The 12760-nt window shown below is 35.0% G+C and overlaps 1 protein-coding gene across 4 annotated transcripts in view; it reads right to left on the bottom strand.

The window, feature by feature from the left end:
• Positions 1–224: 224 nt before the first annotated feature.
• Positions 225–12760, bottom strand: part of RAP1B (RAP1B, member of RAS oncogene family) — a 44850-nt gene continuing 32314 nt past the window's right edge. For 3 of the 4 annotated variants that reach the window (XM_006042953.4, XM_006042952.4, XM_025283932.3), the window contains exons 2-8: positions 9812–9893; positions 8733–8801; positions 7468–7524; positions 6468–6608; positions 4344–4487; positions 3572–3688; positions 225–1469 (exon numbers count right to left, since the gene is read on the bottom strand). In XM_006042953.4, coding sequence (XP_006043015.1) covers positions 3602–3688; positions 4344–4487; positions 6468–6608; positions 7468–7524; positions 8733–8801; positions 9812–9868 — 555 coding nt within the window. In that variant the 5' untranslated portion in view covers positions 9869–9893 and the 3' untranslated portion in view covers positions 225–1469; positions 3572–3601. Of the gene's footprint in view, positions 1470–3568; positions 3689–4343; positions 4488–6467; positions 6609–7467; positions 7525–8732; positions 8802–9811; positions 9894–12760 lie in introns of those variants that run through there. The other variant, XM_025283933.2, reaches the window with a different exon arrangement.

The raw sequence follows: 12760 nt of genomic DNA, 5'->3' as shown, positions 1-12760 counted from the left end.
TCAAAAGATGGTTATGTGGGATATTCAAACAATACTAAGAAAAATACCTGACATTTTTCTCTCATCATTTCTGTAATTAATAAATGAGTCTGGCTTGCCCAAACATTAAATTATGAAACCACACTATGCAAAATGCACCTATCACATTTAAAAAGAAGTTAAACCCATATTTATTTAACTAGCACTGTTAAACATTACACAAAACACATTCAAGTGGCAAGTAATTATAATGCAAGCCCTTGCATGGCAATCCAAATTTATTGAACTACTGATGCTAAGTTATACAAAATTGCACCACTTTAATTAAGGCTTTTAGTTTACATTTGGCCACCTCAAAAGTAGTTGTAACATTAGGTTGGTCAATTTAAATACTGTGGCTCCCTGTTGGATAGACACACAATCTTTACACCCAAACTTTAATGCATACAGAGCAACAAGGCATTGTTAAATAAAACAGCAATAGTTACTGCAACTTAGGCCTTGTGACCAATTACACATGATTAAAATTACTTCCCACATTCACATCCACAGTACTCTTCCACCATTTAACATCTCAACCAAAACGTTACACATGGGAAACAATCACTAACAGGCAAAAATACTAAACCTGTATATTTGGTATTGCAAATACACTTATGCATGAGCAAGCAGGGGATTCACAGTGAGAATCTACAGCTGCAGAAGCCTGAAAATGATTTACAAAAATTGTTAAATCATTAAAAAATTGTTTGAAAATATACACTTCTTGTTGTAGACCCCCACTGTACACACAACTATAAACATTGTTCCCTATGTAAACAAAAAAGGAAACATATAATAAAAGATTTGAAAAGTCTGGACATTTCCTTCCCAACAGATATTAAAGGCAACGTCTTTAATCTAAGACATTATACTGAAGGACTATTATATTTTAAAGACAAGATCACTGTCTCCACAGGTTTTTTAAAAATTAAAAAAACTATATAGCTGTGTTAATCAAAGCGCTTATTTGTACAATACAATGATAATGACCTTGAATTTCTTAAAAAAAATTACAATAAGCTACAAGTATCAAAGAAGCAAAGTTATCTGGAGTAGTCTATATAGGAGCTCTTTGGACTTTCTTTTATTATGCTAAAATAGTGGTGCTTTTAGGATTTACATTATTGTACTCTCCAATACAAAGTATGGGGTGTGTTAAAGTATACAGTACACCATTTTCATACATGTACAACATTGGTGGATGAAAAATGTCTCTTAGCAGTAATACTGGATTGTAGCCTCTGGTTTTACCAGCTGCATACTCTAGGACTATTATATAAGTAAAAATCTCTCTGTGATACTGGAAAGTGATTAGAATGTGCAAACTGATGTAGTAGTTTTCATCCGCCTCTTAAAGGGTACCACCACAGAAAGTCCATTTAAGATGTTGGTAGGTTTAACAAAGTTGGAATGCTGGCACTGTTGAATTGGGCAACAGTTCTTCAGACCTGTCAAAAGGAGAAAATTAACTGAAAACACAGGTTGTAAATAGCACACTAAAGATCCAAAGGACATATTAAGACAACAGTGCTAAAGTGTCAGAAATAAATATAATACAGCTTCCTATCCTCATCATTACATTATGACCATGTACTATGATTCACAGCAAAGCACGGGTAGACATATTCTGCTGCCTTCTTGAAAGCCACTCAAATGAAAGTTGAATGTACAAATTTCTTTGTATTACCTCCCAAAGATTAAAAGCAGGAAAACTAAAAACAAAAACAAAACCCCATATTAAAATTTTACATCAAGTCGACTTGACTAGAATCAAACAGACAGCAATACTAACAAAATGGCTGGTCTGTAAGAGTGTTTATAATCCTAGAATGACATCATGAGTACAGAATGCACATCTAACCAAGCTTTCCAAGACTTTTCTTCCCTACTCTTCCAGTAAGTGGCTAAAAAGCTGGTGTAGAGAAGTCAATAAAATAAATTTATTTCATGAAGGCTCTCTACAGTTGACAGTTATATATATATTTAATTCTATAAAACAGATCCTACTTACTTTAAGAGAAATGTCAGAAACGGCTGTTATTACACTAAAATCTTATCTAACTAAACTTAAAAGGCTAAAATCAGAATTCATCAGTCTGTCATTTATTTATTTACTTTGGATGATTTTCTGTACATATGCCTGGGCTAAAAAAATCCTTCCTTTTTATATTGGTTTTCTGGGAATCAGACTTGCTCCAAAATGTTAATATAGATGTGGCTGATGAAATAATTTCCACAAATGCTTTGAACTTTAAGCCCTTGTTTAGAGACTGAATGAGTTTCCTAAGTTTTCTAAATCTTAGCAGATCGAATGGAGCAAATTGGAAAGGACAGATGGCAATGTGAGCTCAGGCACAAGTGTGCTGTTAAGAATGGGCAAGTGGTTGGAAAGGAGAGAATATAAAAAATGAAAAGTTGTATCTCTAAGCAGAAAATCATTAAGTGGAGAGTAGGGACAAAACTCTAGAAAACTACAGAATCAGAGTACTATGGTTGTACAGGGTCATTTAACATGGGAAGAAGCAGAGCTAGTAACATCCGAAGCTCCCAAGGGTAAGAATACAGTAAAAACAAAATGGCTTAATGATACTTGGCAAACAGCAGCTAACAGATGAGGGGTTACCACGGTGCCAGGTACTGAACTAACTGCTTTGAAAGTATTAACTCATTTGATATAACTGTTTTCAAAAACTATGTTATAGTGATGTTTGCTCAATTTTTCTTTGCTGTCTCATCTCAAGGTTGTATCCATGGTTCTCTCTGCCCAGGAACTCTTCATCCTCTAATTTCTACTTATCCATCAGATTTCAACTTAGATGCTTTCACTCTGAGACTTTCCCTGAATCCATAGTTCACATCTGACTGGTTTGGTGCCCCAATTAAATACTCTTGATAGTACCCATAATAGCATAGTGACTAATTATGGACTTTGGGAATCAGTTCAAATTCTGAGCCATGTACTCAGATCATTCGATTCAATTCTGACTCTGCTATTCACTAACTATAGGGCTTGAACAATCTTTCTGTGCCTCAGTTCACTCATCTGTAATACGGGAATATATAATAATTCTGCCACACAGAATTGTGAGAATTCAAGTAACATATAGGCAGTACTTTGTCTGGTACATGATGTCAGGGGTTTTAATTATCAGTACCATGCTGCATTTATTCCGCCAACAGCATTTATAATATTTTGCAATGGTTTGTCTGACTTTTACACTAGACCTTAATTAGCTTAAGGCAACAAAGAGAGCAGAGAAGATTGGTTTTGATCATCACTATGTTGTCAGCACAAACCAGTGACCCACTGAGACGTGAGTATATATCAGATAAACTCATTTAGAATACTTATGTGGAATATCTTACTTCTCATGATCATATATAAGTGAAATAATTATTTCAATTACTAGGATATCATATTAACTCGTAAGAAGTAACCATTTGTTTTCTACAACAGAAAATTCTATACTTGCCTTTTTGACCTTTAATAAAGCTGAGGTTAAAAATTAGAGGAAACAAACAAAACAGAAGAAAAGATAAATTAACATACCTGGCTCAGAGCTACAATGCATTTAGTATATTAAAGCAGCTGACATGACGACTTTTTGCGGGCCTTCCCAGGCACTGGAGTTTTTCTGTTAATTTGTCGCACTAGGTCATAAAAGATCTGCAAATATTTATTAATTTTTTATTTTGATTTGCAGGGAAACCACCCCCCCACCCCGCACCCAAAACTACAAGTGAGAGAGTACAATGAAAAAATTAACTTTCCATAACTCTTCTCCAGAAAGCAAATATTCTGTTCGTTTAAGGAATGAGAGTAAAGCCAGGTATTCCTGTAATTGTCAAGTGCTTTTCTGTTTATTTTTTGGGAGGGCTAACATCATTCTCCTTAAAGTAAATACTGAGTAGCTGCAGAGACCTTAGTTTAGTCAGAACATTTACCATCATCCAAGAGAACAATCCTTTACTCTTCTTTGACTCTATGTATTCTTATTCTACAACATAATTTTAAGTTCCTTTAAGGCAAGAGCCATTCATGCCTTCTTGAATTTGTCTTCATCTTTTACGTAACATTGTTCATACATCTGAAGATTAAATCTGTCTTCCCCACCCCTATTCTTTTCCATCTAATCTTATCTCATTTTATGGTAAATTCTACTGTACCACCAGTGTTTAATAAAGAGGTTCAAATAGTAGTATTGCTTGTTAGCATGCTAATTAACATATTTAATTAACTTGGGGTTGTGTTAATACACACTCATTATTTTCCATTAATTCTGAATGCTAAATTCCAAATCAAGAGTTCTATTACACCATACCTCATTAACATTTATTTTTGATTTTGCAGAGGATTCTAAGAATGCACAGTTGTTCCACTGTCTTGCTAGATTTTGACCTTGTTCCTTTCCTACAACTCTTTCATCTTCCAAGTCACACTTATTACCAACCAGAATCATTGGAACCTAAATGGGTAAAAACAAATAAGTAAACAAATATGCTACATAAATTCAAATCAAAATTCTAAGAGTCAACCATAAGGATTAGATTTTATTTTATGCCAGAGAAAAACACTAAATTAATAAGGTGTACTAAACTGATAGTTAAATATAAAAGCATTAACAATTAACTTAAGAACTTGTCACATAAGGGTTTTTTAGAAAACTAGCTATGATCTACTTATAAAACAGGGAGGAAAAACCATTAAAATTGTATCAAAACGGACTTTTAATTTAGGCACCCTGGGCAGCGCGCAGGATCTTAGCTCCCTGATCAGGGACTGAAGCCATGCCCTTGCAGTGGAAGCACAGACTTAATCACTGGACTGCCAGGGAAGTTCTTCACAACAAACTAATTATAGTAAGAAAACACAAAACCTATTAAAAAGAAAATGCAAAAGGAAGTATCATAAAAAGTCAATATATTCCAAAATTTTAAAGTGTTTCTCCAAGGGACATAAATAAATTTCAGATTTTTTGGCTTCTTAACAAGTATTTATCAAATAACTCATTCTCAATTTCGTAACACAAAAAAGGATAAATTTAGAAGGTAGATAAAATTCAAGGTAGAATTTTTAGCTTTTCATATAGTCTAAATGAAAAGCCAAAAATTAAAATCACCTTAATTTACTAAAAATCTAGACCATATTAATTATGTTTTTGGACACTACAGGGAAAAATAATCCTTATTCTGTAAAACTCCTATTAATCCTTTAGAGATTGGCTCTCTGAAGTAGTTTTGGAAAAAATCCAAACTAGAAAATCAAGATTTGTGGCTTTTTAAGGAACAGATACCTAGTATTATACTAATAAATACCTGTTTAATGTAACTGATAGAAAACTATAGTAGTCACCAGAGACACTGGTGAAACAGCTTTACTAACTAAAGCTGCTTTAAGTATGTTAAAGAAAGAAAAGAAAGAAAGTGAAGTCTCTCAGTCATGCCCAACTGTTTGCGACCCCATGGACAGTAGCCTGCAACAAGCTCCTCCGTCCATGGGATTTTCCAGGCAACAGTACTGGAGTGGGTTGCCATTTCCTTCTCCAGGGAATATTCCCAACCCAGGGATCGAACCCAGGTCTCCTGCATTGTAGAAAAACGCTTTACTGTCTGAGCCACCAGGGAAGCCCTAAGTATGTTAAGGTCCCCCCCAAAGTCCTCCTGCTTCAGAAGTCCAGGAAATGAGGATATTTCTAATAGGTGCTCCCAAGCTCTCGAAATATTTGCTATAATTAAACTATACCTAGTACAGTGGTTCTTAAAAGTGTGATGCCCAGACCAGCAGCACCAATACCATCTGGAAATATGTTAGAAATGCAAATTTCTGAGCCCTATTCCAGACCTACTGAATCAGAAACTCTGAGAGTGGGACCTGGCAATCTGTTTTAACTAGCTTTACAGGTGATTCTGATGCAAGATGAATTTATATACACAGCGTGACAAGGAATTTAAAAAATCCTTTTGTAGTTTCCTACAGGGTTAAACTCCATTATGGTGTACTCGGAAGGGGCATGTTACTTAACATTAGAATTGAATATATTTGTTGGCTTTCTTGCTCCTTCTGTCACAGTTGCTTGAGATGTGTTCACATGTTGTTCTGATTCCTATTAAAAAGGCTCTTAAATCTACCAGAACATTATCTGCTCTATTAGTAATATTTGCCACCGACACCTCTCCCGCTTCTCCACCAAACGCAAGATTTAAAAATATGAAGGAAAAAATAGGAAGGATATAAATTTTATTTTACACAAGAGGAAGGTATTTCTCACTTTTTACATTATATATAGTGTTAAAGGTACGTTTTTCCCTTTCAAAGAAAAAGCTTTTGAAAAACAAACTCCTCAAAATAGATGAAGGTTAAATTGGATTTAAATTCAAACTTTTAAATCAGATATCACTACAGTAAGTGTTTGAAAGAAAATATATTTATTATGAAGCCAGCTTACATCATCCGTGTCTTTAACTCGAAGAATCTGTTCTCTCAGATCTTGTAAATCATTAAATGTGGACTGTGCTGTGATGGAATAAACTAATGCAAAGCCTTGTCCATTTTTCATGTACAAATCCCTCATTGCTGTGAATTGTTCCTATAGTCGAAAGAAAGAATCATTTTAAAAAAATAATGTTTTGACAGTGAATTTGACAATTTTCTAAGTCTATAATTAGAGCTCAAAGAAGCATGTAGTAGTGTTATGTAACATCTCTTAAAACTGTAGTCCGTGGCTATTTGAAAAATTGGTATTTCAAGAAATAAGTGTTTTATTTAAAAATAATATACCAGAGCAGATTTTTGTGCAGTAAATGCACTCAAGTGGAAATGTCCCATCTTCAAATGCTGCTTGAAGGCAGCTTTTCAAGACACCATATGGAAGGCACCCAAATCGAATCACCGTTACTCACAGCTAGCTCACAATGCTCCAGTTCTCCGAGGTCCACCAGCAAGTTACCTACATGGTGCCATTTTCCCACACTTCCTCCTTTGCTAGACTGTAAGCTTTTGAGTGTAAGAATACAAGCCACGACATGTATCAGGTACTCAAACATTAGATGAATGAATACCACACATCCAGAGTAAATCTTCCCTTCACTTTCAGATACCATCAGATCTAGCTGTTCTGTAAATATATTGAAGGATGAAAGATACTATTCAAAATACTTCACAGTCACTGAGGAATCTCAGGCATTTTCCGCATTATTCAATATATGGAAATACAGTCTAACTTGCATTAAAAGTATTAGTGAAGCTATGAAAATTTTCATACAAATTTTCTACTTATTTCTTCAGTAAATGACCCAGGCACACAAGAAAAGAATTCAAGAGGATAAGACAGCTTTAAGATTTAACGCAAGCCTTACTTTTAAATAATGTTTGTCTATAAGAATGCTAGCATTTATAAGGTCAATACTGCACAAGTTGTGCATATACTTTGGTATTGTTTTACATACCGTTCCTGCAGTATCCAGGATTTCAAGCATACACTGCTGTGCATCTACTTCAACTTGCTAGGGGGGAAATTAAGGTAGATCTTCATTTTTTTTTTCCTGTATATAAGACTACTTTAATATATATAATATTAATACGATATTTAAAACAGACACAGATTATAGCAACTTCGATACTAATCTCAAGTAATACATACTTTAACAGGAGAAAAAAATAGCTGGATAACTAAAGTCTACTGACCCTCAAACTGCATTAAGTGTAAAAACCATGAGTTCTCAATTTAATATAAGGATATCTACAAGATATACAAGCTCTAACCTCAATGTGAATTACTCAGCAGCTAATTCTGGAGAGGAAATAATTTCAAATCAGCTCAAAAAATTTTTATTTAATGCAGTAATAGTTCCAATAATGTCAGAATAAACTATCTATATCAATTCTGCCACACTTTACTTTCCTTTTGCTTATAACTACATCCCCTTCACTATATTGGAACAAAGTTTTTGGTAGCAAGGAAGGAGAGCTATCAAATAAATTATATATCCCTGTTACCCTTTAAACCTAACATTTCCTAGGAAAAAAAGATACAGATGCGGAAAAAAGAGTAATGCTGCCTCAGAGCTGGGGTCCAGAAAGGGTTTCTAGTTTTAGCAGACTGTGGACACAGAAGAGGAATGGAAACACAGTGTCTGCACCGCAGCAGGGGCCAGGCTGGCTGCTTTAAGGTAGTGGGGTGATTCTCTCCCTTCTAAATTAAAAATGTCTGCATATCAAGTTTTATTGTCACGTGTTATATAAATGAACATAGAAATAAACTTTTCTACTATTATGAGCAGTGGAAATTTCTCAAAGAGTTGTAAATAGGAAGGTTAGGGAGACTTTTGTACTTATATCTTTATATAAAAAGCAGGGAGCCTGAGAGTCATTCAGTCTTTGGTGGGCAGAAAGGGGGGAGAAACATGGAACTACCACCTGAAGTGGATGTCTCAACTCTAAAGTCAAATAGCAACAAATTACAACTTGGGGGTCAGTGTAAACCTAAAATTCTTTGTGAGCAAGAAAGAGAGATAAAGCAAGAGTGATTAAGATTCTTGGTAAACATGCAATGCCAGGAAATAATCAGATGTGAGTTCTCCCCACTAATTTTATAAATTAACTCTGTTCCTCATCCTATACTCTATAGACAACATTTAATATTTATTAAGCCAAAAACAATAATTTATGTTTACAGTAAAGTTGAAAGCAAAGGCCTTCTAAAGTAACATACCTTTCTATAAGAATCTTCTATCGTAGGATCATATTTTTCAACAAAAATTCCTTGAACAAACTGTACAGTCTGAAAAAAATTAACATACCATTATACTCCCTCAAAAAGAACAAATCCAAGTCTGCACATTAAAAATATTAATTTCATATAAGTAGTTATACCACTGATAAAAAAAAAAATAACCACAACTACCTTTGAACATAAATATTTGGTGGGAAAATTACCTCAGAAAGCTTTTTTTAAAAATTAATAATCATAACATTCTTTATTGGGTAGGTCTAAATTTAGAGCTCATATATTTAAAAATTGTTAAATGGTTCCTATTTCAGTTTTAGGGCTTAAATGTGAATTTTAGTTAGAAAGTGGCTAATTATTTGGTGAACACACATACGTGCACACTCACAATGCCTCCCCATCACTTTGGATATATTTACAAATGAAAACACAGTTCATACTCCATTGTACACACTTCTCAGTTTGATCCAAGCAAGTCAAATTCAGTGCTGGGTGTTTATGTGACAAATAAGTGGCAAAGTAAGATGGTTAGTCTATCTTGAGGTGGGGCTTTGCTGAACTCTGAACTATCCACCAAGTTATTTCCCCTAAGTTTCTCCCCTTCCTACCTACCATTGTCAAGTTGTGTCTTCCTTCTTACTTTACTATTTCTTGATATAAAAAACATTGTGGGACAGTCAAAGGTAAACTTGGAAAAAAGTTTTAAAAATATAGTTATTTAATTTTTATAACATAAAATTTATATTTTAAGCCGACTCACAATGAAATGGACCAAAATTTATTTCTATCTTGCTCTGAAATGCAGACAGACATAGACCTGTATGTGCCCAAGTCCAAACTGGGCTCAAGTCCAAACTGTATTCTGGTCTGGAACCCATGTTCCAGAGAGAATATGATCTACTCAGATACAACTAAAAGTTGACTAAATTATAAGAAAAATATTATATTACTTCTAAAATCAATGAGATTTCACCTTAACAAAAAAAATAAGCAAAACCTAACACTCAACAGAAAAAGAACATGTCTTAAGAGTGAATAGCTTGGGTACAGTGAGAATGTCTTACCAGAGCAGATTTTCCAACGCCTCCCGAGCCAAGAACGACTAGCTTATACTCACGCATGGTGCAAACTTGTAAAAGCTAGTACCTTATTAAGAGAAAAAAAAAAAGAATTCTTAAGTAATATCTTTGCATTCATGTGCTTCTTATATAAACAAAACATTCAAGCATTTATTTAAAATGACTACTATACCATACCAAGATGGAGCATTTCACAAACAAACTTACTAAAGGATGCTACTGGTAGGGCTCCTTATAAAACATCACAAGAAAGAAACTGCAGAATTCTAGACATGATTCTTAGTCCTATCCTATATTCAGTTACTATAAAATACTCTATCAAGAAAAAAGGGGGGGAACTGAAAAACTGCATTAAGGGGCATTCTGTTGGCTAAAAGATGGCAGTGATAGACATGGTATCTCTTTTCTGAACCACCTGTAATCCTGAATCACAAGTACTTGAGGTCTACTAAGTACAAGGATATCCCCGATGAATAGCAAATAAAATTCCTGCCCTCAACTGAGCTAACTTTCTGGTAAAGATGAACAGGACAGACGAGGGATTTGCAAACAAATCCAACTCCCTGTTTTTGTACATAAAGCTTCATTGAAATACAGCCACATCCATTCATTTGTGTATTGTCTGTGGCTGCTGTCTTGTAATGGCAGAGTTAAGTCCTTATAACAGAAGCTATCTGGTCCACAGAGTCTAAAATATTTACTATTAATATGAAGCATTCACAGAAAAAACTTGCTGGCCTCTGAGATACATAACTGGTAAATGAGTTAGCAGAGAAAGTTGACCAAATATCTATTACTGAAGTTTGTGTGCGTGTGTGTGTGAGAGAAGGTTGAGGGTGGTGTGTGGATGGGGTGGCACAGAGAATCAAAAGTAAATCTCAAGAGCATGAGTGTCCAGGCCGATAAAAGTCTACTGATGAAACGGGTATGATGAAACGGGAAATCAAATAAACATAAAACCCAAAAGAAACAATCCATACCAAGGCTCATCATTTTAAAATTTCAGCTTACTATTGAGAGAGAAAAAAGCTCCTGAGAGTTTCCAGGATGGGGAATAACATGAGAATACAAAGCTCCCACATTTCTAGGAAAAAAAATAATAATTTGCCAGTGGCTATGGTACAAAAGTAGCCACCAGACCAGGCTTTAAATCCTCTTCAATCAAGAGATGACAGTTCTTTACTTATAGTAACACAATACTAGGACTGGTCTGAACACATTTAACCCACCAATAACCATTTACTTTAGTGAATATGCTTCTGTGACCAGCCTATTATTGATAGCCTCTTACTTCTGAAAGTCAGTCAATTAAGAATGGACTCACTTTGACATATTTCTTTGTATTAAACCTCTTTATATGTTCTTTCCTTCTGGTCCATACTCTTGGAAGAAATCCTGTGCTTTATCTATCTGGTAGCTCAGATGGTAAAAGAATTTCCCAGCAATGCAGAAGACCCAAGAGACCTGGGTTCAATCCCTAGGTTGGGAAGATCCCCCGGAGAAGGAAGTGGCAATCCACTTCAGTATTCTTGCCTGGAGAATTCCATCGACAGAGGAGCCTCGAACAGGGCTACAATCCATGGGGTTGCCAAAGGGTAGGACACGACTGAGCAACTAACACTACTACTATATGCCATCCTTTTATTTCTCCTTAGGATGCCGTGTTTAATACCAAGGACAACTTTTCAAAAATTTCTCCTTCACTTGTGCCTTTAAATACATGGATCACGTACTGTATTTTTCTCCATTCCTTAATTGGGGGGTGGGGGTGGGGGGAGCTGGAAGAGACCAAATTAAAAAAATACCAAAAAAGTCAGTTGCTAACTTTCCCACTTACTAGTTGCTACATTTTATTTCTAAACTTAGTGAACTTATCATTCCCATAGACTTCTCTCCAGTCCTGGAACACTGTCTCCTTAACTTTTGTGAACTGCACAGTTCTTACCAGATATTTCATGAAAAAAGATATTAAATAAAAGTTGAACCACCTTTCAGTTTTTAAGAATATCCCACATGGCAGTGTGCATTTAATTTATGACAAATAAGTTGTTTTCTGTAAATGTGTAGCTGAAGTCAGATTTATTTATTTTAAAGTCATTTAAAAATAGGATTACTTAGGTGGTAATTCTATTCAGTTCCACATAGACATTATCCAACCACACAGACCTACATTAATATTTGGGAAATATTTAAGAATAAACTTAGGACTCTAATGAAAGACACCTTCAAATTTGTGTTTCTTAGCCCAGCTAGAGGGAACATGGTAACTTTGGGGTCAATAATTTACTAAACAGCATCCCAAAGAGCAAATCAACTAACTTTAACACAGACAGACTTATTTCCCTGCACCTTTTATCCTTTAGGTAGCTGGGCTGTGCCACTTTTTGATTCACTTCTTTGCAATTGTTATAACTTAAAAAAAAAAAAAGAGAGACTTCAGTGAACACCCAGCAAAATGCCAACAATCAGCAACTGTCTCACTTGACTGACACTGCTTTTACAGTTTGTAATTAATTCATTCCTGCCTTTGAAAGTTTGTGGATCTTTGGACTTTGAAATTCCCTAAAGACTCTGTAAGACTAATAGTCTGCTCTGTTCAGGGCAGGCAATATCAGACCAGGGTAGCTTTTCCTTAAGTAATCAATAACTTCAGCTATTGAATGGTGTTGCTCATTCTTTGATAGTCCACTTAAGATGCTCATCTGGCATCATTCCAAATGATGCCCTCAGACAAACAAGTGTACTGAATGGGCTGCCTGTGTCCAACTTGTTTGTTCTCAGATTTTCCTATCACATGAGTCAGTAACAACAACGATGGGCGCTCCAATCAGTCCCTTGAACTCACACTGTTAAATCTGTTATTCTAGGATTTATACCAAGTAGGTTTTTGTATAAGGCAATTTAGGCTTTTGATTTTGGCCTGGAGTGTACTAT

The sequence above is a fragment of the Bubalus bubalis genome, chromosome 4 (genome assembly GCF_019923935.1).
Source record: "Bubalus bubalis isolate 160015118507 breed Murrah chromosome 4, NDDB_SH_1, whole genome shotgun sequence".
NCBI classification, from domain to species: domain Eukaryota; kingdom Metazoa; phylum Chordata; class Mammalia; order Artiodactyla; family Bovidae; genus Bubalus; species Bubalus bubalis.
The sequence above is the reverse complement of the archived record's forward strand: the minus strand, read 5'-3'. Positions and strand labels throughout refer to the sequence as shown.